This window comes from Oncorhynchus mykiss, chromosome 11 (genome assembly GCF_013265735.2).
Source record: "Oncorhynchus mykiss isolate Arlee chromosome 11, USDA_OmykA_1.1, whole genome shotgun sequence".
Taxonomy (NCBI): Eukaryota; Metazoa; Chordata; class Actinopteri; order Salmoniformes; family Salmonidae; genus Oncorhynchus; species Oncorhynchus mykiss.
Genome location: NC_048575.1, coordinates 77726061 through 77747522, shown reverse-complemented (window position 1 = coordinate 77747522; position 21462 = coordinate 77726061). Strand labels below are relative to the sequence as shown.

General features: G+C 43.4%; 1 protein-coding gene across 1 annotated transcript; it reads right to left on the bottom strand.

Annotated features, from left to right (window-relative positions):
* Positions 1 to 401: 401 nt before the first annotated feature.
* On the bottom strand, positions 402 to 21082 carry naaladl1 (N-acetylated alpha-linked acidic dipeptidase like 1). The gene is made up of 19 exons (XM_036936442.1): positions 20608 to 21082; positions 20156 to 20328; positions 18948 to 19069; positions 17028 to 17147; positions 10773 to 10965; positions 10238 to 10331; positions 9965 to 10069; positions 9786 to 9871; positions 9428 to 9547; positions 7942 to 8027; positions 7694 to 7757; positions 6862 to 6929; positions 3317 to 3408; positions 3031 to 3124; positions 2789 to 2870; positions 2357 to 2530; positions 1514 to 1601; positions 1298 to 1390; positions 402 to 1023 (listed from the first exon to the last, which is right to left on the bottom strand). The coding sequence occupies exons 1-19, from the start codon at positions 20802 to 20804 to the stop codon at positions 846 to 848; spliced, it is 2229 nt and encodes a 742-aa protein (XP_036792337.1). The 5' UTR covers positions 20805 to 21082; the 3' UTR covers positions 402 to 845.
* Between the last annotated feature and the right edge of the window lie 380 nt (positions 21083 to 21462).

The following is a 21462-nucleotide window of genomic DNA, read 5'->3' as shown; positions in this document are numbered from 1 at the left end:
TGGATAGACATTTGACATATCAGCTAACCACATCATTATGTTACAGCAATCTGGTGCTGACCACAGAGATCCTATAAAATTACTAGAGGTGGAGTATATGTGATAAACCCTCAAGGTTCCAGAATGGAGTAAAAATGGAAGCCATATTCGTCAGGGAGAAATCCAAACCCGTCTTATTGGAACGAATGGCTGTCTAAGTATAATTCTGATTTTACTTATGCATGAAAATAAAAGTAAGGCATTTGACCAGAAATGGTGTAATATAATTGTCAACCTAAAATATTGTTATATATTTAAAAATACAGTTTATACGGGTTTTATACACATTTTGTCAAAAGATAGCCTCTAAAATATATGTAAACAGACCATAAATGTCAAATTTTTTCGTTTTCTTGGAAAGCTGTGAGTGCTATTACATGATACAATATCAGTACTTGTTGCATTTACAACTTATCTAAGTCCTATCATGATGTCAGCCAGTGTCTGGCTGTGGATTGGCTGCATTGTTTGAATGGAATGTTGGAATATTGGCAGTTAATTTGAACAATTAATGGAATCATTCCTCTAAAACTGTCTGGCTAGCTAGCTAACAAACATACAGGGAAGATAAATTCTTCAAGTTCATTATTTTACACAAAATCTTATCACAGCACTGCTAAACCATGGTTGACCAAATCCCTGACCAAAATGGCTGACCTTACCATCATAAGAAAGTTATTTTCTAATTCAACTGCACATAGGATGACATTCCATGAGACAGTCTCTTCACAGAAATATAATTAAAACTTTATTATTATATATGTAAACTGAATATCATAACATATATCAGTATCTCTATGTTCTCGCTAAATGGTGTCTCCCAGTGTGTGAGCGGCTCCCTGTATGGCCTGGATCAGGATGGACAGCTGACGGTGTGCTTCTTTCCAGTCGTTGTCCAGTCCAGTCGACGCAGCTCTGGTATACGCATCAGCCAGTCCTGGGAAGGTAGCCTGTCCAGCCTTACTGGAGGCCCAGATCACATGCCTGGAAGAGCGAGAGAGAGACAGATAGAAATAAGGTATGGTGAGTCATGTTAGATGGTCAGAGGAGGGAAGAGAGGGGGAGTGGCCTAAGCATTCAATGAAGATTTTCATGAAAGGTGCACAAAACATCAAATATGATAGATGGTAAACAGCGGATGCTCATCTAGGGGATAGGACATAGTTTCCCAACCTGAATCCATATCGATCATCAAATATCCTAGATGGTAAAAAGTGGATTCTCATCTAGGGGATAGATCGTAACATAGTTTCCCAACCTGTATCCATATCGATCAGGGAACGCCACAGGGTCCAGGAAAGCCCTATCCAGGAGCATCAGTTGGTCATTGATTCTACGCACCTTCAGGGGCCTTAATATGGACAAAGCACTGGTTTAGAATGGTTTAGTGAGTGAGTGAGTGAGTGAGTGAGTGAGTGAGTGAGTGAGTGAGTGAGTGAGTGTGTGTGTGTGCGTGCAAAGAGCTACCACTCACGTCTCGTTGGCCAAGTCTGAATCTCTGATCAGCTGGTCCAGTCTGGCGGCTGCAGAACGGAAATTCCTCACAGCAGTCTGTAATGGCTCTGAAATAGGAGCAGGGACAGGATATTCTAGAACAGTGTTTCTCAACCGTAGAATATTGCTGACTGGTCCCTGAGATTGTGTGTCTGTTTTGTCTAAACAACTTAAACCAGAGGTTTTTTAAACTTTTTTGGTCCACGACCTCATCTTGATATATACAAAATAATTGCGACTCCACCATGTAAAAACAAAAATGTAATCTAATCAACGGACAACATTTACTTTTTTAATTGAGGCCATGACAGTCTATTACAAATCAGTCTGACAGTACTTCAACCTGAAGGAAGTATGGGTTGAAGTGACTGATATGTGTCAGAAAGAAACATCGTCATTATCACTGATTATCTTTTCCCCCAGTCTGATTGGCTGCCTGGTCTTGTCCACTCTGTTCTAATGAGGCTTGTGGGCATTATAGAAGGAAACAGATGACACATACACTACGCGTTCCTGAGTCTTATCGTTCAGTAACGGGGTCATAAGTATTTTGTCGCGTAAACCGTTCAAAAGATAAAGCCACGTTATCAGAAACCGCTCTGTTACAGCAGCTAGAGGCTACCGGGGGTTACTGACATGTTTAGACACAAACATAGCATCACCTACTGTCTCCATCTATCCATCCACCCCTCTACCCTTCCATCACCTCTCTATCCCTCCATCCACCTTTTCACCCCTACCCCTTTCGCTGTCCCCCCATCCCTCTGTGTGTGTGTGTGTGTGTGTGTGTGTGTGTGTGTGTGTGCTAGTGACTGTGACCCACCTATAGAGATCATATGTGCTGCCAGTCCATCAGTGTACAGCTCCATGGCTTTACTGAGGTATCCTTCCAGAGTCTCTGCATAGTCACTGCAGTTGAACGGCAACAGAAGACTATCAGCCAATCGCATCAGGACGTTCCCTGCCGTCCTGGCAACCGTCTGGTGACTGGTGAACCCTTAGGAGAAGAAGGGGAGAAGGGAGAGGGAGAGGGAGAGGGAGAGGGAGAGAGAAAGAGAGAGATATTCAGTAAAGAGAGGTGATGTCAGGGTAAAGATATTGACAGGAAAGGGATAGAGAGACCAAGAAGAAAGACAATGGAGAGACATACAGTATATACATAAAGAGAGAGAGATATTGAACTCATAAGGCCAACAGCAGTGTGTTTGTCTTTATGTTCCCCCTGTAGCCACCTGGCCCATATCTCCCTGCTCACCTGGGTCGATGAACTTGGAGGCATAGTCGAAGGTGTCGTATGCCGTGTGATACGCTGGGTAGATTCTGGCTCTGGTTTTGGTCTGCATGAAAACAGCATGGATCATGGGATGTGACTTAAAGGACTAACTGATCATTTGTTAAGACAGTGAAATGACTCTCATTGTGTGTGTGTGTGTGTGTGTGTGTGTGTGTGTGTGTGTGTGTGTGTGTGTGTGTGTGTGTGTGTGTGTCATGTCTTACTCTGTCGTAGGTGTAGGAGATATCCATGGAGGTGATACCTAGGAAGTGGATGAAGGCGGCGTAATCACTTCCTGCCCCAGTCAGAAAACCCACACTATAATCAAAAACAACAACAAAAAAACAAATCATCAACCAATCAAATCTCTGCTATGACTGCCAATTAACTGAAGAGCCAATTAAAATCCCTAAAATCATTTCACTGACATCTTAATCATTTCTTAAATAGTCCTCTAGGTCTCGTCACATGACTCTACTGTTTCATGAAAAGAGAAAGTAGGCTATTCACTTGGGGATGACTCCGTAGGCGGGGCTAGTGCGGTTGAAGTAGCGAATCCAGTTGTCGTAGACGGATGACGAGTCTGATCCAGGTGTCTTCACCTGTAGAAAAGCAATCAAACACTATTATAGTGATGGCTTCTTTTTTGGGAAAAAATGAAGATAGATAGATTGATAAATGGTCAAATGTTTTGGCACCACGGTAAGAGTCAAATATGTAATCATCCATTGTTGGTTTGACAAACGATGAAAGGAGTCGAAATAACCACACACTGTTGTACGCTCATACCCACACACTGTTGTACGCTCATACCCACACACTGTTGTACGCTCCTACCCACACACTGTTGTACGCTCATACCCACACACTGTTGTACGCTCATACCCACACACTGTTGTACGCTCCTACCCACACACTGTTGTACGCTCATACCCACACACTGTTGTACGCTCATACCCACACACTGTTGTACGCTCATACCCACACACTGTTGTACGCTCCTACCCACACACTGTTGTACGCTCATACCCACACACTGTTGTACGCTCCTACCCACACACTGTTGTACGCTCATACCCACACACTGTTGTACGCTCATACCCACACACTGTTGTACGCTCCTACCCACACACTGTTGTACGCTCATACCCACACACTGTTGTACGCTCATACCCACACACTGTTGTACGCTCATACCCACACACTGTTGTACGCTCATACCCACACACTGTTGTACGCTCATACCCACACACTGTTGTACGCTCATACCCACACACTGTTGTACGCTCATACCCACACACTGTTGTACGCTCATACCCACACACTGTTGTACGCTCATACCCACACACTGTTGTACGCTCATACCCACACACTGTTGTACGCTCATACCCACACACTGTTGTACGCTCATACCCACACACTGTTGTACGCTCATACCCACACACTGTTGTACGCTCATACCCACACACTGTTGTACGCTCATACCCACACACTGTTGTACGCTCCTACCCACACACTGTCGTACGCTCATACCCACACACTGTCGTACGCTCATACCCACACACTGTCGTACGCTCATACCCACACACTGTTGTACGCTCATACCCACACACTGTTGTACGCTCATACCCACACACTGTCGTACGCTCATACCCACACACTGTCGTACGCTCATACCCACACACTGTTGTACGCTCATACCCACACACTGTTGTACGCTCATACCCACACACTGTTGTACGCTCATACCCACACACTGTCGTACGCTCATACCCACACACTGTTGTACGCTCATACCCACACACTGTCGTACGCTCATACCCACACACTGTCGTACGCTCATACCGACACACTGTTGTACGCTCATACCCACACACTGTTGTACGCTCATACCCACACACTGTTGTACGCTCATACCCACACACTGTTGTACGCTCATACCCACACACTGTTGTACGCTCATACCCACACACTGTTGTACGCTCATACCCACACACTGTCGTACGCTCATACCCACACACTGTTGTACGCTCATACCCACACACCGTTGTACGCTCATACCCACACACTGTCGTACGCTCATACCCACACACTGTTGTACGCTCATACCCACACACTGTCGTACGCTCATACCCACACACTGTTGTACGCTCATACCCACACACTGTTGTACGCTCATACCCACACACTGTTGTACGCTCCTACCCACACACCGTTGTACGCTCATACCCACACACTGTCGTACGCTCATACCCACACACCGTTGTACGCTCATACCCACACACTGTCGTACGCTCATACCCACACACTGTTGTACGCTCATACCCACACACTGTTGTACGCTCATACCCACACACTGTTGTACGCTCATACCCACACACTGTCGTACGCTCATACCCACACACTGTTGTACGCTCATACCCACACACTGTTGTACGCTCATACCCACACACTGTTGTACGCTCATACCCACACACTGTTGTACGCTCATACCCACACACTGTTGTACGCTCATACCCACACACTGTTGTACGGTCATACCCACACACTGTTGTACGCTCATACCCACACACTGTTGTACGCTCATACCCACACACTGTTGTACGCTCATACCCACACACTGTTGTACGCTCATACCCACACACTGTTGTACGCTCATACCCACACACTGTTGTACGCTCATACCCACACACTGTTGTACGCTCATACCCACACACTGTTGTACGCTCCTACCCACACACTGTCGTACGCTCATACCCACACACTGTCGTACGCTCATACCCACACACTGTCGTACGCTCATACCCACACACTGTTGTACGCTCATACCCACACACTGTTGTACGCTCATACCCACACACTGTCGTACGCTCATACCCACACACTGTCGTACGCTCATACCCACACACTGTTGTACGCTCATACCCACACACTGTTGTACGCTCATACCCACACACTGTTGTACGCTCATACCCACACACTGTCGTACGCTCATACCCACACACTGTTGTACGCTCATACCCACACACTGTCGTACGCTCATACCCACACACTGTCGTACGCTCATACCGACACACTGTTGTACGCTCATACCCACACACTGTTGTACGCTCATACCCACACACTGTTGTACGCTCATACCCACACACTGTTGTACGCTCATACCCACACACTGTCGTACGCTCATACCCACACACTGTTGTACGCTCATACCCACACACTGTCGTACGCTCATACCCACACACTGTTGTACGCTCATACCCACACACCGTTGTACGCTCATACCCACACACTGTCGTACGCTCATACCCACACACTGTTGTACGCTCATACCCACACACTGTCGTACGCTCATACCCACACACTGTTGTACGCTCATACCCACACACTGTTGTACGCTCATACCCACACACTGTTGTACGCTCCTACCCACACACCGTTGTACGCTCATACCCACACACTGTCGTACGCTCATACCCACACACTGTTGTACGCTCATACCCACACACTGTTGTACGCTCATACCCACACACTGTTGTACGCTCATACCCACACACTGTCGTACGCTCATACCCACACACTGTTGTACGCTCATACCCACACACTGTTGTACGCTCATACCCACACACTGTTGTACGCTCCTACCCACACACTGTTGTACGCTCATACCCACACACTGTTGTACGCTCATACCCACACACTGTTGTACGGTCATACCCACACACTGTTGTACGCTCATACCCACACACTGTTGTACGCTCATACCCACACACTGTTGTACGCTCATACCCACACACTGTTGTACGCTCATACCCACACACTGTTGTACGCTCATACCCACACACTGTTGTACGCTCATACCCACACACTGTTGTACGCTCATACCCACACACTGTTGTACGCTCATACCCACACACTGTCGTACGCTCATACTTCTTTTTGTTTTTTGCAACATTTTTCTATGAAGTTTATTTGAGCATACAACAATGGGAGGGTTTTTTTTTAAAACCATTTTTTACTGCAGACGGCATTGAGAAGAGAATTAGAGGCCTCACCTGTTTGGAGGCCTTGAGGATAACACTCTGAGCAGAGGGGGACCCCGATGCCCTTAGAGTAGCGTTAGCTGGGATGACAAGGGATACTGGAGGTCAGGTTCAAACACAATGCTTCCACTACACACAGAGAATGTTTCCTAGACACAGATTCCTAGTTTCCTAGACACAGATTCCAAGTTTCCTAGACACAGATTCCTAGTTTCCTAGACACAGATTCCTAGTTTCCTAGACACAGATTCCTAGTTTCCTAGACACAGATTCCTAGTTTCCTAGACACAGATTCCTAGTTTCCTAGACATAGATTCCTAGTTTCCTAGACACAGATTCCTAGTTTCCTAGACACAGATTCTCCGTTTAAATGTGCTTTATAAAGTCCGGGACTTGGCTTGTGTCCAAGAAACCAGTACTTATTTAACTGATAACTATGTGTACTGTAAACAGTTGCCCTGGGCCTGTATCCACAAAGCATCTCAGAATAGGATCAGCTTTACCTTTTTACATCATAATGAATAATATTGCAGATCCTAGATCAGCACTCCTCCCCTGAGATGCTTGTGTGGATAGGGGCCTTGATTGTTGGAGTAAAAACACCATCAGTTTAACACGCTACCTCTGTCATAACTGGGGCGGCAGGAAGCCTAGTGGTTAGAGCGTTAGACTAGTAACCGAAAGGTTGCAAGACTGAATCCCCGAGCCGACGAGGTAAAAATGTGTTGTTCTTCCCCCTGAACAAGACAGTTAACCCACTGTTCATAGGCTGTCATTGTAAATAAGAATTTGTTCTTAACTGACTTGCCTAGTTAATTAAAGGTGTAAAATAAATCACTCTTACCGAATACAGCTATGTCCACGTTGATATAGGCGACAGAACGTTCACTCAGCTTGCTGTAATACTCCTGGGGAGGAGAACGTCGCGTTAACTTATCTCTATCAGAAACACCATAAATGTGGATCTCTTCCTTCTAGGGAATCCTTTCCTTGACCCTGTGTTGCTGTCGGGTTACTGTGAAACACCTTGTGACAACAGATGATGTAAACAGGGATTTTATAAATATCATTTGATTGATTTCGATTGTTCACCTCGGTGTACTCTGTGGATCCAATCAGACCGAACTCCTCGGCTCCCCAGCTCCCAAAGATGATGGACCTCCGTGGCCTCCATTTCCCTGACAGACGGGCGGTAATGTTGTTCACTGTTTACTGCTCCCAACAACAATGACTGGGTATCATTTTGTTATCCTACAGTAGTTCCTATTTTTTTCTTCAGCTTCTTTATCTAACTGAACCAAGTTAAATAAAAGCACCTCACCTCCCTAACCCAGGTCTAACTCCCTAACCCAGGTCTAACTCCCTAACCCAGGTCTAACCCAGGTCTAACTCCCTAACCCAGGTCTAACTCCCTAACCCAGGTCTAACCCAGGTCTAACTCCCTAACCCAGGTCTAACTCCCTAACCCAGGTCTAACTCCCTAACCCAGGTCTAACTCCTTAACCCAGGTCTAACTCCTTAACCCAGGTCTAACTCCCTAACCCAGGTCTAACTCCCTAACCCAGGTCTAACCCAGGTCTAACTCCCTAACCCAGGTCTAACTCCCTAACCCAGGTCTAACCCAGGTCTAACTCCCTAACCCAGGTCTAACTCCCTAACCCAGGTCTAACCCAGGTCTAACTCCCTAACCCAGGTCTAACTCCCTAACCCAGGTCTAACTCCCTAACCCAGGTCTAACTCCCTAACCCAGGTCTAACTCCCTAACCCAGGTCTAACTCCCTAACCCAGGTCTAACTCCATAACCCAGGTCTAACTCCTTAACCCAGGTCTAACTCCCTAACCCAGGTCTAACTCCCTAACCCAGGTCTAACTCCTTAACCCAGGTCTAACTCCCTAACCCAGGTCTAACTCCATAACCCAGGTCTAACTCCCTAACCCAGGTCTAACTCCCTAACCCAGGTCTAACTCCCTAACCCAGGTCTAACTCCCTAACCCAGGTCTAACTCCCTAACCCAGGTCTAACTCCTTAACCCAGGTCTAACTCCCTAACCCAGGTCTAACTCCCTAACCCAGGTCTAACTCCCTAACCCAGGTCTAACTCCCTAACCCAGGTCTAACTCCCTAACCCAGGTCTAACTCCCTAACCCAGGTCTAACTCCATAACCCAGGTCTAACTCCTTAACCCAGGTCTAACTCCCTAACCCAGGTCTAACTCCCTAACCCAGGTCTAACTCCCTAACCCAGGTCTAACTCCTTAACCCAGGTCTAACTCCCTAACCCAGGTCTAACTCCCTAACCCAGGTCTAACTCCTTAACCCAGGTCTAACTCCCTAACCCAGGTCTAACTCCCTAACCCAGGTCTAACTCCCTAACCCAGGTCTAACTCCTTAACCCAGGTCTAACTCCCTAACCCAGGTCTAACTCCCTAACCCAGGTCTAACCCCCTAACCCAGGTCTAACCCCCTAACCCAGGTCTAACTCCCTAACCCAGGTCTAACCCAGGTCTAACTCCATAACCCAGTTCTAACCCCCTAACCCAGGTCTAACCCCCTAACCCAGGTCTAACTGTGATGCTCACCCTGCTTGACCATCCGTCCCAGCACCCGGGTCACCTCCAGCATCACGGAGGTTCCACTGCTGGGGTCGATGGCCCCGTGGACCCAGCTGTCTCTGTGGTTACCGTAGATCACATACCTGTCTATGGGACAAAGACTTGAATTAGATTAGAGAAAAACTTTGGTTTTGACGCTGGTCTGCTTTAAAATGTGTGTGTATGATTCTTCGCCGTCTGTGTTTTTGTATATGAACTGTTTTGCCTGTATGATGCACAAATGCATATGTCGTCATAATGCTTGACTCAATTGGCTTGACTCTTGAGGTAACTTCTTCCCCATGGCCTAAGTGTGGTTCGGTAGCTAGAGCTGAATCCTTCTCACCTGGCTCAACACTGCCGCGAATCACCCCCATCACATTGGCAGAATTCTTCAGCTCCTCACGGTTATAGATGTCCAGTTTTACATCGCTGGAACAGAGACACACATGTTTGTTTTTTTTAGCAAACATTCAGCTAAACTTGATATTGTCGTACTTTTATAGAGATTTACCAAAATCCCACCTGTTGTTGAAGTTGGATGTTGGTTTGAATCCTGGTCCGCCAAAATTATACGTGCAGTTGAATGCTCCCTGCCATTCGGATGGGGCGGGCTCTCCTCCCAGCTCACTGCAGAGATGACCAATCAAATACGGCAAACAGGATTCAGAACCAATCACATTGGGCGGACCCTTCTTGGACACCAAATACTCTGCTCCCCATGAGCCATTGGTCAACCAATCGGCTCTCCACAAAAGTTAATGACGTCACAATGGACCAATGGTAAACCCCACTCACCAGATCAAGGCGTAGGCATCCTCAAACCCGATTGGTTGAGTCGGGATTGGCGGGATCCCGGTGATATTCTTTTCTGGTATTCTGTATGTGTCATCTACAGATGGAAATGTCAGAAGTGGGAACTGTGAAAAGTCTGTGGAGAGTCTGAGTGACTAAGATGATCAATGTACTTACGACGACGATCACATACACGTGAATACGGTCAAAGATGGCTGATTTTTGTAGCCTCTACAGCAGTCAAATTGTAACCTGTTTTAGTTCAATCTAGACAATTTTGCAACTATATAGTTAGGTGTTTATTACCGTTCGATTCCAACTGTCACTATAATGTCAAAGGTCAAAAGGTAATTTAACAGGAAGTTTAGCTGATAGAGTATCTCTTGAAATAGACTGAAATGTGTGGTAACTGATTTAAAATGCTGTTACTTAGTCAAGATCATTTTGAGATGATGATATCTCATTTTGAGGGTTATAGGTCCTACCTTCTTATAACAAGTGAATTATTTACCACCACATCATAATGCATCATGGGTACCTTTAGCGGCCAGGTAGGGTGTCAGCATGTCTCCATAGTGGGTGTTGAAGGAGCCCCTCTCCACCCCTGAGGGGGGCATGTACCAGGAATAGGGGTACGTCTCGTTGTTGTCGGACATCTTGCCATCGTTGATGTCCCACGGGTCGGTGTAGACCAGCACCCCGATCACACCATACGGAGCTGCATTGATGGCCTGGAGGAGAGGCACGACATGACAGTCAAAGTGGTCATGTTAGTCATGGGCTGTATCTGAAATGGTACCCTTTTCCCAATATAGTGCACTAGTTTTAGTGCACTACCACCCAGCAAACCAGGAACATTCCCAGAACATTAACAAAAATTCCTATTATGTTCTAGTTAGAGTATTATCTAACCTTAGGATGATAACAGCCCCAAAACATTCCTAGAATGTTTTTGCTTAAAAATGTATGTATTCATCAAAAATGTTTTAGATTAAATATCCTTGGAACATTTCACTCAAATGTTGTGCACAACACCTGTAACAACCACTACAGAACATGTTTGTATAAAACATTTGCCTGATGTTGCAGTAATGTTCCTATAACACATTTAATCTGTTATTTAAAAGGTTCCCAGAATGCTTCATTAGGTTGTGGGAATGGTGGGAACATCACAAAATATATGTTCCCCCCCAAAAAAATAACTGTTGAGTTGTGCGAATTATTCTACAATGTTTATTTTGGGGTGCAAAAAACACTCACCTGGTGTTCGTTCCCAGAACACATTCTGTCTGTTTTGTTTTAATGGTTAATACAAACCTTCCATAATCATCACCACGACTGGACAGTTTTTGTGTTTTAAGGACATTTGCCACGACCAGATACATTTTCTGGGAACCTTCACAGAACCAGTCTTATTTTGGTGACCGTTTTGGAGGCATGCCTAGTTCCAATACTTTGAAAATTCTTCCTTCTTTTAGACTCGTATGTACCTTCAGAAAGGATTCACATCCCTTGACTTTTTCCACGTGTTGTTGTGTTACAAAGTGAGATTCAAATGGATGAAATTGTCTTCTTTTTTGTGTCAACGATCTAAACAAAATACTCTGTAATGTCAAAGGGGAAGAAAAATTCTAACATTTGTAAAAAAAAAAAAAAACAATAATAAAATGAAAATAAAACACTAATAATATAATATCTTGATTAAATAATTATTCAAACCCCTTAGTCAATACATGTTAGAATCACCTTTGGCAGCGATTACAGCTGTGAGTGTTTCTGGGTAAGTCTCTCTAAAAGTGTTCCACACCTGGATTGTACAATATTTGTACATTATTATTTAAAAAATTCTTCAAGCTCTGTCAAGTTGGTTGTTGATCATTGCTAGACAGCCATTTTCAATTCTTGCCATAGGTTTTCAAGACGATTTAAGTCAAAACTGTAACTAGGCTACTTAGGAACATTCAATGTCGTCTTGGTAAGCAACTCCAGTGTATATTTGGCCTTGTGTTTCGGGTTATTGTCCTGCTGAAAGGTGAATTTGTCTTCCATGGTCTGTTGGAAAGCAGGCTGACCCATGTTTTCCTCTAGATTTTGCCTGTGCTTAGCTCTACTTGATCATTTTTATCCTAAAAATCTCTCTAGTCCTTGCCGATGACAAGCATACCCATAACATGATGCAGCCACCACCATACTTGAACATATGAAGAGTGGTACTCAGTGATATATTTCTTTGGCACATTTTTTGGGAGTTTTACTTTAGGGCCTTATTGCAAATAGGATGCATGTTTTGTAATATTTGTATTCTATACAAGCTCACTTATTTTCACTCTGTCAATTCGGTTTGTATTCTGTAGTAACTACAATGTTGTTGATCCATCCTCAGTTTTCTCCTTTCACAGCCATTAAACTCTGTAATTGTTTTAAAGTCACCATTGGCCTCACGGTGAAATCCCTGAGCAGTTTCCTTCCTCTCCGGCAACTGAGTTAGGAAGGACGCCTGTATCTTTGTTGTGACTGGGGGTATTGATACACCATCCAAAGTGTAGTTAAGAACTTCACCGTGATCAAAGGAATATTCAATGTCTGTTGTTTACCAATCGGTGCTCTTCTTTGCGAGGCATTGGAAAAAGTTTTGGGTTGTGGGTGTTTGTCTTCCGTGTCAGTGTTTGTCGCCACACAGGACTGTTTCGTTCATTTCACGTTTCTTGTTTTGTATTTCGTAATGTTCAGTTTATTTTTTGAAATAAACATTATGGACACTTACCGCGCTGCGTTTTGGTCCTCCGATCCTTCTCGCTTCTCCTCCTCAGAAGAGGAGGACGAGATCCCTTACAGTCGAATACTTATTGACTCAAGACATTTCAGCTTTTCATTTTGAATTAATTTGGAACAAATAAAATATATATATATATTTCCATTTTGACTTGATTGGGTATTGTGTGTAGGCCAAAGACATTTTAAATTCAGGCTGTAACACAACAAAATGTGGATTAAGTCAAAGGCTGTGAATACTTACTGAAGGCACTGTATGTGAACCATTTTTTCAACAAAAAAAATATGTGTCAAATTACAGTAGGCTACAAGTGATGTAAAGTACCATAGTTACAATAGAAGTCTGAATATTTACCCTATGAGTCTGAATATTTACACTAGGAGTCTGAATATTTACCCTATGAGTCTGAATATTTACCCTATGAGTCTGAATATTTACCCTCGGAGTCTGAATATTTACCCTATGAGTCTGAATATTTACCCTATGAGTCTGAATATTTACCCTATGAGTCTGAATATTTACCCTAGGAGTCTGAATATTTACCCTCGGAGTCTGAATATTTACCCTATGAGTCTGAATATTTACCCTTGGAGTCTGAATATTTACCCTAGGAGTCTGAATATTTACCCTATGAGTCTGAATATTTACCCTTGGAGTCTGAATATTTACCCTATGAGTCTGAATATTTACCCTAGGAGTCTGAATATTTACCCTCGGAGTCTGAATATTTACCCTCGGAGTCTGAATATTTACCCTAGGAGTCTGAATATTTACACTAGGAGTCTGAATATTTACCCTTGGAGTCTGAATATTTACCCTATGAGTCTGAATATTTACCCTTGGAGTCTGAATATTTACCCTATGAGTCTGAATATTTACCCTATGAGTCTGAATATTTACCCTATGAGTCTGAATATTTACCCTTGGAGTCTGAATATTTACCCTATGAGTCTGAATATTTACCCTATGAGTCTGAATATTTACCCTATGAGTCTGAATATTTACCCTTGGAGTCTGAATATTTACCCTATGAGTCTGAATATTTACCCTATGAGTCTGAATATTTACCCTATGAGTCTGAATATTTACCCTTGGAGTCTGAATATTTACCCTAGGAGTCTGAATATTTACACTAGGAGTCTGAATATTTACCCTTGGAGTCTGAATATTTACCCTATGAGTCTGAATATTTACCCTATGAGTCTGAATATTTACCCTATGAGTCTGAATATTTACCCTTGGAGTCTGAATATTTACCCTAGGAGTCTGAATATTTACACTAGGAGTCTGAATATTTACCCTAGGAGTCTGAATATTTACCCTAGGAGTCTGAATATTTACCCTCGGAGTCTGAATATTTACCCTATGAGTCTGAATATTTACCCTTGGAGTCTGAATATTTACCCTAGGAGTCTGAATATTTACACTAGGAGTCTGAATATTTACCCTAGGAGTCTGAATATTTACCCTAGGAGTCTGAATATTTACCCTATGAGTCTGAATATTTACCCTAGGAGTCTGAATATTTACCCTAGGAGTCTGAATATTTACCCTATGAGTCTGAATATTTACCCTCGGAGTCTGAATATTTACCCTCGGAGTCTGAATATTTACCCTCGGAGTCTGAATATTTACCCTAGGAGTCTGAATATTTATCCTCAGAGTCTGAATATTTACCCTATGAGTCTGAATATTTACCCTAGGAGTCTGAATATCTACCCTATGAGTCTGAATATTTACCCTCGGAGTCTGAATATTTACCCTCGGAGTCTGAATATTTACCCTAGGAGTCTGAATATTTACCCTAGGAGTCTGAATATTTACCCTCGGAGTCTGAATATTTACCCTCGGAGTCTGAATATTTACCCTCGGAGTCTGAATATTTACCCTCGGAGTCTGAATATTTACCCTAGGAGTCTGAATATTTACCCTCGGAGTCTGAATATTTACCCTCTGAGTCTGAATATTTACCCTCGGAGTCTGAATATTTACCCTAGGAGTCTGAATATTTACCCTCGGAGTCTGAATATTTACCCTAGGAGTCTGAATATTTGCATGGAATTATGACCAACCAAATGTCATCCCAAAAACAGGAATTTTTCCTAATTTTTCCTAGGTTTTCAAGACGATTTAAGTCAAAACTGTAACTAGGCTACTTAGGAACATTCAATGTCGTCTTGGTAAGCAACTCCAGTGTATATTTGGCCTTGTGTTTCGGGTTATTGTCCTGCTGAAAGGTGAATTTGTCTTCCATGGTCTGTTGGAAAGCAGGCTGACCCATGTTTTCCTCTAGATTTTGCCTGTGCTTAGCTCTACTTGATCATTTTTATCCTAAAAATCTCTCTAGTCCTTGCCGATGACAAGCATACCCATAACATGATGCAGCCACCACCATACTTGAACATATGAAGAGTGGTACTCAGTGATATATTTCTTTGGCACATTTTTGGGAGTTTTACTTTAGGGCCTTATTGCAAATAGGATGCATGTTTTGTAATATTTGTATTCTATACAAGCTCACTTATTTTCACTCTGTCAATTCGGTTTGTATTCTGTAGTAACTACAATGTTGTTGATCCATCCTCAGTTTTCTCCTTTCACAGCCATTAAACTCTGTAATTGTTTTAAAGTCACCATTGGCCTCACGGTGAAATCCCTGAGCAGTTTCCTTCCTCTCCGGCAACTGAGTTAGGAAGGATGCCTGTATCTTTGTTGTGACTGGGGGTATTGATACACCATCCAAAGTGTAGTTAAGAACTTCACCGTGATCAAAGGAATATTCAATGTCTGTTGTTTACCAATCGGTGCTCTTCTTTGCGAGGCATTGGAAAAAGTTTTGGGTTGTGGGTGTTTGTCTTCCGTGTCAGTGTTTGTCGCCACACAGGACTGTTTCGTTCATTTCACGTTTCTTGTTTTGTATTTCGTAATGTTCAGTTTATTTTTTGAAATAAACATTATGGACACTTACCGCGCTGCGTTTTGGTCCTCCGATCCTTCTCGCTTCTCCTCCTCAGAAGAGGAGGACGAGATCCCTTACAGTCGAATACTTATTGACTCAAGACATTTCAGCTTTTCATTTTGAATTAATTTGGAACAAATAAAATATATATATATATTTCCATTTTGACTTGATTGGGTATTGTGTGTAGGCCAAAGACATTTTAAATTCAGGCTGTAACACAACAAAATGTGGATTAAGTCAAAGGCTGTGAATACTTACTGAAGGCACTGTATGTGAACCATTTTTTCAACAAAAAAAATATGTGTCAAATTACAGTAGGCTACAAGTGATGTAAAGTACCATAGTTACAATAGAAGTCTGAATATTTACCCTATGAGTCTGAATATTTACACTAGGAGTCTGAATATTTACCCTATGAGTCTGAATATTTACCCTATGAGTCTGAATATTTACCCTCGGAGTCTGAATATTTACCCTATGAGTCTGAATATTTACCCTATGAGTCTGAATATTTACCCTATGAGTCTGAATATTTACCCTAGGAGTCTGAACATTTACCCTCGGAGTCTGAATATTTACCCTATGAGTCTGAATATTTACCCTTGGAGTCTGAATATTTACCCTAGGAGTCTGAATATTTACCCTATGAGTCTGAATATTTACCCTTGGAGTCTGAATATTTACCCTATGAGTCTGAATATTTACCCTAGGAGTCTGAATATTTACCCTCGGAGTCTGAATATTTACCCTCGGAGTCTGAATATTTACCCTAGGAGTCTGAATATTTACCCTCGGAGTCTGAATATTTACCCTAGGAGTCTGAATATTTACCCTCGGAGTCTGAATATTTACCCTCTGAGTCTGAATATTTACCCTCGGAGTCTGAATATTTACCCTAGGAGTCTGAATATTTACCCTCGGAGTCTGAATATTTACCCTAGGAGTCTGAATATTTACCCTCGGAGTCTGAATATTTGCATGGAATTATGACCAACCAAATGTCATCCCAAAAACAAAAAATCATGTAATAGCATTTGCAGCCAATGAATTGGACTCACTTTCCCTGCTCTCCCCTCTCCTCCATATCTGGTGATAGCGACGGTCCCTGTCAGGTTCAGGGTCTGGTTGAGTAGGAAGTAGTCACTGGGCTTCCCTTGATTGGCGTAGACCAGTCTCCCCTGACAACACACACACACACACACACACACACACACACACACACACACACACACACACACACACACACACACAATCATTGAACCACAATCTACCTCAATCTAAAACTAAGACTGATATCGATTGACTGTAGGAAATATTAAACTGATATCCGAGTGATCAGTAGATTGTAGTTGATATCAGTCTGGTATCAGTAGACAATACCAGGAGATGGACACCACAAGCGTACCATATAGCCTGTTATTGCTTTATTATTTTCTATGTCATCGTTACAGTTTTATCACTTTGGATTTCACAAGTACTGTATGCAGTGAATGTTCTGTGTACAAATACTCCAAACTGGTAGGACTTGTAACGGTCAAAACCTTTCATTGTGCATTCATTTGGTTTGGAGACATCTTTCACCACACAACCATTGGTCCAAAAGTCAAGTCACTGTGAAATATAATGGCAACTAGTTAATTCAATAGCAAAATACTTGAGATACCATGTTTTCAAAAATGCCCTTTGAATGTACAGTGCAGTACTGTAGATTACAGTGTATCCCACTGTTTTTCACATCGGGCAATATACTTGCACTACCTATTAAAAATTGACTGAACATCACATTTTTTGTTCAGGTATAATTACAACATAGATGTACTGTAATCAAATGAAATGAAATGAAATGAAGGAAACATAACGTTTAGCAGGCACTAGTTTCCCATCAAGCCACACTTGAGTAAATAGCACCAAAGTGATTGAAACAATGATGCATATAAACCCTGGATTGCCGACGCCATATAATGGCCGTGGAGACACTTTGAAGCCACCGGCTCCATCCTCCATTGGAATGAATGGAATTATACAGTATTTCAATTGAATTTTGAAGGACAAAATGACATGTATTTAAGTATTTTTGTTGTTGTCGTGGGGACAGTAACATTGGTACTCTAAACAAACAAAAAACTGTATCTCACATAATATAATCTTAAAAGTATGCAGTAAGAAAGCATATCAAAAGTAATGTGAGCACTGCGAAAGGAAATGACTTTATATGAACATTGCAGCTCCCTGCAATGTGAAACATGTATTTCTAAGATTAAACATGAAGTTTGGTGAAAAAAGTGACTGTATCGATTTTGTGTTGTACTTAGTCAATTGAAAATGTGCTTAGAGTTTTGAAACAACTGCCTTTTTGATCATCTAGTTAAGAGTTTTGACTAAGAGATGTGGCAATTCACCACAACGCAATGAAGAAAAAGGTAATGTTATCTGATGAGACACATCATAAACCATCTTCCCTTTTGACCTCGGATTTTCTCAAATCTTAATAAGCATTTAACAACCTCAAAGGTCGTGCCTTGACGTGCCTTGACGTGCCTTGACGTGCCTTGACGTGCCCCAGTGGGGGGCACAGAGAGGTGACATTTATGACATGAACTAAATAAAACTGGTTAACCAATAACCTCGGGGACAAAGAGAGATCATGAAAGTCGCCTTTTCTTTCCATCCGTCCTGTCCGTCCACATATTGTCTGAACACAGAGACGGTATCATTCTAAATAACTAGCCTACAGTGAGTTGTTTCACCCAGAACAGGTCATTTAATTGATAAACTGTGGAAAAGATAACATAAAGAACATGACCGTACTTGGATCTGCTTAAGAAATTGACATTTTGGGTGTCTGCTGCATAGGCTCAGGATCCTCCTGGTCTGTCTGTCTGTGTGTTGGTGGGTAAAGACCTACCTTTGGGTGTCTGCTGCATAGGCGCAGGATCCTCCTGGTCTGCCTGTCTGTGTGTTGGTGGGTAAAGACCTACCTTTGGGTGTCCGGCGGGGGCGTAGGCTGCATAGGGCTGTACCACCTCAGGATCCTCCTGGTCTGAACTATATGCCTTCTCCTTCTCTCTGGCAGTGTAGAGGACAGCATCAGAAGGGCTCACTGCAACACACGAACACACACACAGTAGTAGGAAAATGTTGATTTTGATGCAGAATCATATCCATAGCAATAATAACAACCAAAGACATTTCACAAGGAGTATAAAACATACACAGAGTAACATGGAGTACTTCAGCTCCTAATACCACAAAACACCACGCCTGGTTTACCTCCTAATGCCACACAACACCAAGCCTGGTTGACCTCCTAATGGCACACAACACCAAGCCTGGTTGACCTCCTAATGCCACACAACACCAAGCCTGGTTGACCTCCTAATAACACACAACACCAAGCCTGGTTGACCTCCTAATACCACACAACACCAAGCCTGGTTGACCTCCTAATACCACACAACACCAAGCCTGGTTGACCTCCTAATGCCACACAACACCAAGCCTGGTTGACCTCCTAATGCCACACAACACCAAACCTGGTTGACCTCCTAATGCCACACAACACCAAGCCTGGTTGACCTCCTAATACCACACAACACCAAGCCTGGTTGACCTCCTAATGCCACACAACACCAAGCCTGGTTGACCTCCTAATACCACACAACACCAAGCCTGGTTTACCTCCTAATGCCACACAACACCAAGCCTGGTTGACCTCCTAATGCCACACAACACCAAGCCTGGTTGACCTCATAATGCCACACAACACCAAGCCTGGCTGACCTCCTAATACCACACAACACCAAGCCTGGTTGACCTCCTAATACCACACAACACCAAGCCTGGTTGACCTCCTAATGCCACACAACACCAAGCCTGGTTGACCTCCTAATACCACACAACACCAAGCCTGGTTTACCTCCTAATGCCACACAACACCAAGCCTGGTTTACCTCCTAATGCCACACAACACCAAGCCTGGTTGACCTCCTAATGCCACACAACACCAAGCCTGGTTGACCTCCTAATGCCACACAACACCAAGCAGAAGAACAACTACTACTAGTATTAGTAAGTATAACATGTGACTTTTACATAGAGGCCTCGCTGGGTCTAAAAGCAGTGCACTATATGATATGGGCCAGGGACCAGGGTTATAGTTAGGACGCACCCTAAGCCCATGACTCACCCACGGTGACCTTGTTGGGGGTGTTGGGGTCTGGGAAGGACAGGTAGACCTTGTACTCCTCCCTCCAGGCCTGGTCCAGACCTGTGTCTGGGTCCTGCCACCTCTTTAACATGTACTGAACCGTCTGCTCGTCCCCTGGCGAGGTCGCCATGTGGGGCACTTTAGTCAGCTCCCTGGAGAGACACATGGGGACGAGGGAACGGTCATGAGAGAGATGCTCTCTGAGGACGTTTGACGTGTGTGTGTGTGTGTGTGTGTGTGTGTGTGTGTGTGTGTGTGTGTGTGTGTGTGTGTGTGTAATCTAGCCCATATTGTTCCTGACCTGCTTCAACAGATTAAAAAAAGATGTGGAAGATTAGAGATGAAAACAGGGATATCTAAAAACACTGGTACAGTATCCAGCAGCGTGTGATCTGATTGAGCAATTGATTGATTGATATCCAGCATCTGACCTGAGGTTTTCCTGTATCGCAATGTTGTCCACCTCTGCGATAAACTTCTGGATGAGAGCCTCGTCTACGTCCTGTGTCACGTCCATTACCCAGTCAGGGGCGGTGGAGCCCCTCTGGATGCCGAAGTGCCCCAACAGGATGCCTGCAGTCAGCACCAGAGCTGCTCCGAGACTACCCAGCAGCACCTTCTTCAGCATGGTCCTCCTGGTCCTCTTCCTGGAGATCTACTCTGGAACAGTAGAACCAGGTCTCTAACACTCTAGAACCAGGTCTCTAACACTCTAGAACCAGGTCTCTAACACTCTAGAACCAGGTCTCTAACACTCTAGAACCAAGTAACGGTTGTTGACATACAGAAGTTTCACCTAAACACAGAAACACAGATGAAGTCTATTTCAGAGTTCCGGAGGGTGAAAGACAATGGTGTGTGCAAATAGGATGTTCAGCAGGATCTGTGGTTTACTGTCTGCATAATGAGCCCTTAAAAGCCCTCCCCAATTCCCACTGTAAAGTTTAATGATTACTTTTTTTCAGAGGTGATGGACTTTGAAACACACATACACTTGTTCACTGTTGCACATTGTCCAACAGGTCGTTAACGAGTGGAGGACAGAGGAGCCTCTTAAAGAAGAAGTTACAGGTCTGTGAGAGCCAGAAATCTTGCTTGTTTGTAGGTGACCAAATACTTATTTTCCACCATAATTTGCAAATAAATTCATAAAAAATCCTACAATGTGATTTTCTGGATTTTTTTCCTCATTTTGTCTGTCATAGTTGAAGTGTACCTATGATGAAAATTACAGACCTCTCTCATCTTTTTAAGTGGGAGAACTTGCACAATTGGTGGCTGACTAA

Excerpts from the sequence above, each read along its gene's own strand:
- naaladl1 (XM_036936442.1), bottom strand. The coding sequence starts at position 20,804 with ATGCTGAAGAAGGTGCTGCTGGGTAGTCTCGGAGCAGCTCTGGTGCTG. Across the intron at positions 10,966-17,027 it reads GAGAGGGGAGAGCAGGGAAA|GCCATCAATGCAGCTCCGTA; the intron begins GTGAGTCCAATT and ends CCTCTCCTCCAG. Across the intron at positions 1,602-2,356 it reads AGCACATATGATCTCTATAG|AGCCATTACAGACTGCTGTG; the intron begins GTGGGTCACAGT and ends CTCCTATTTCAG.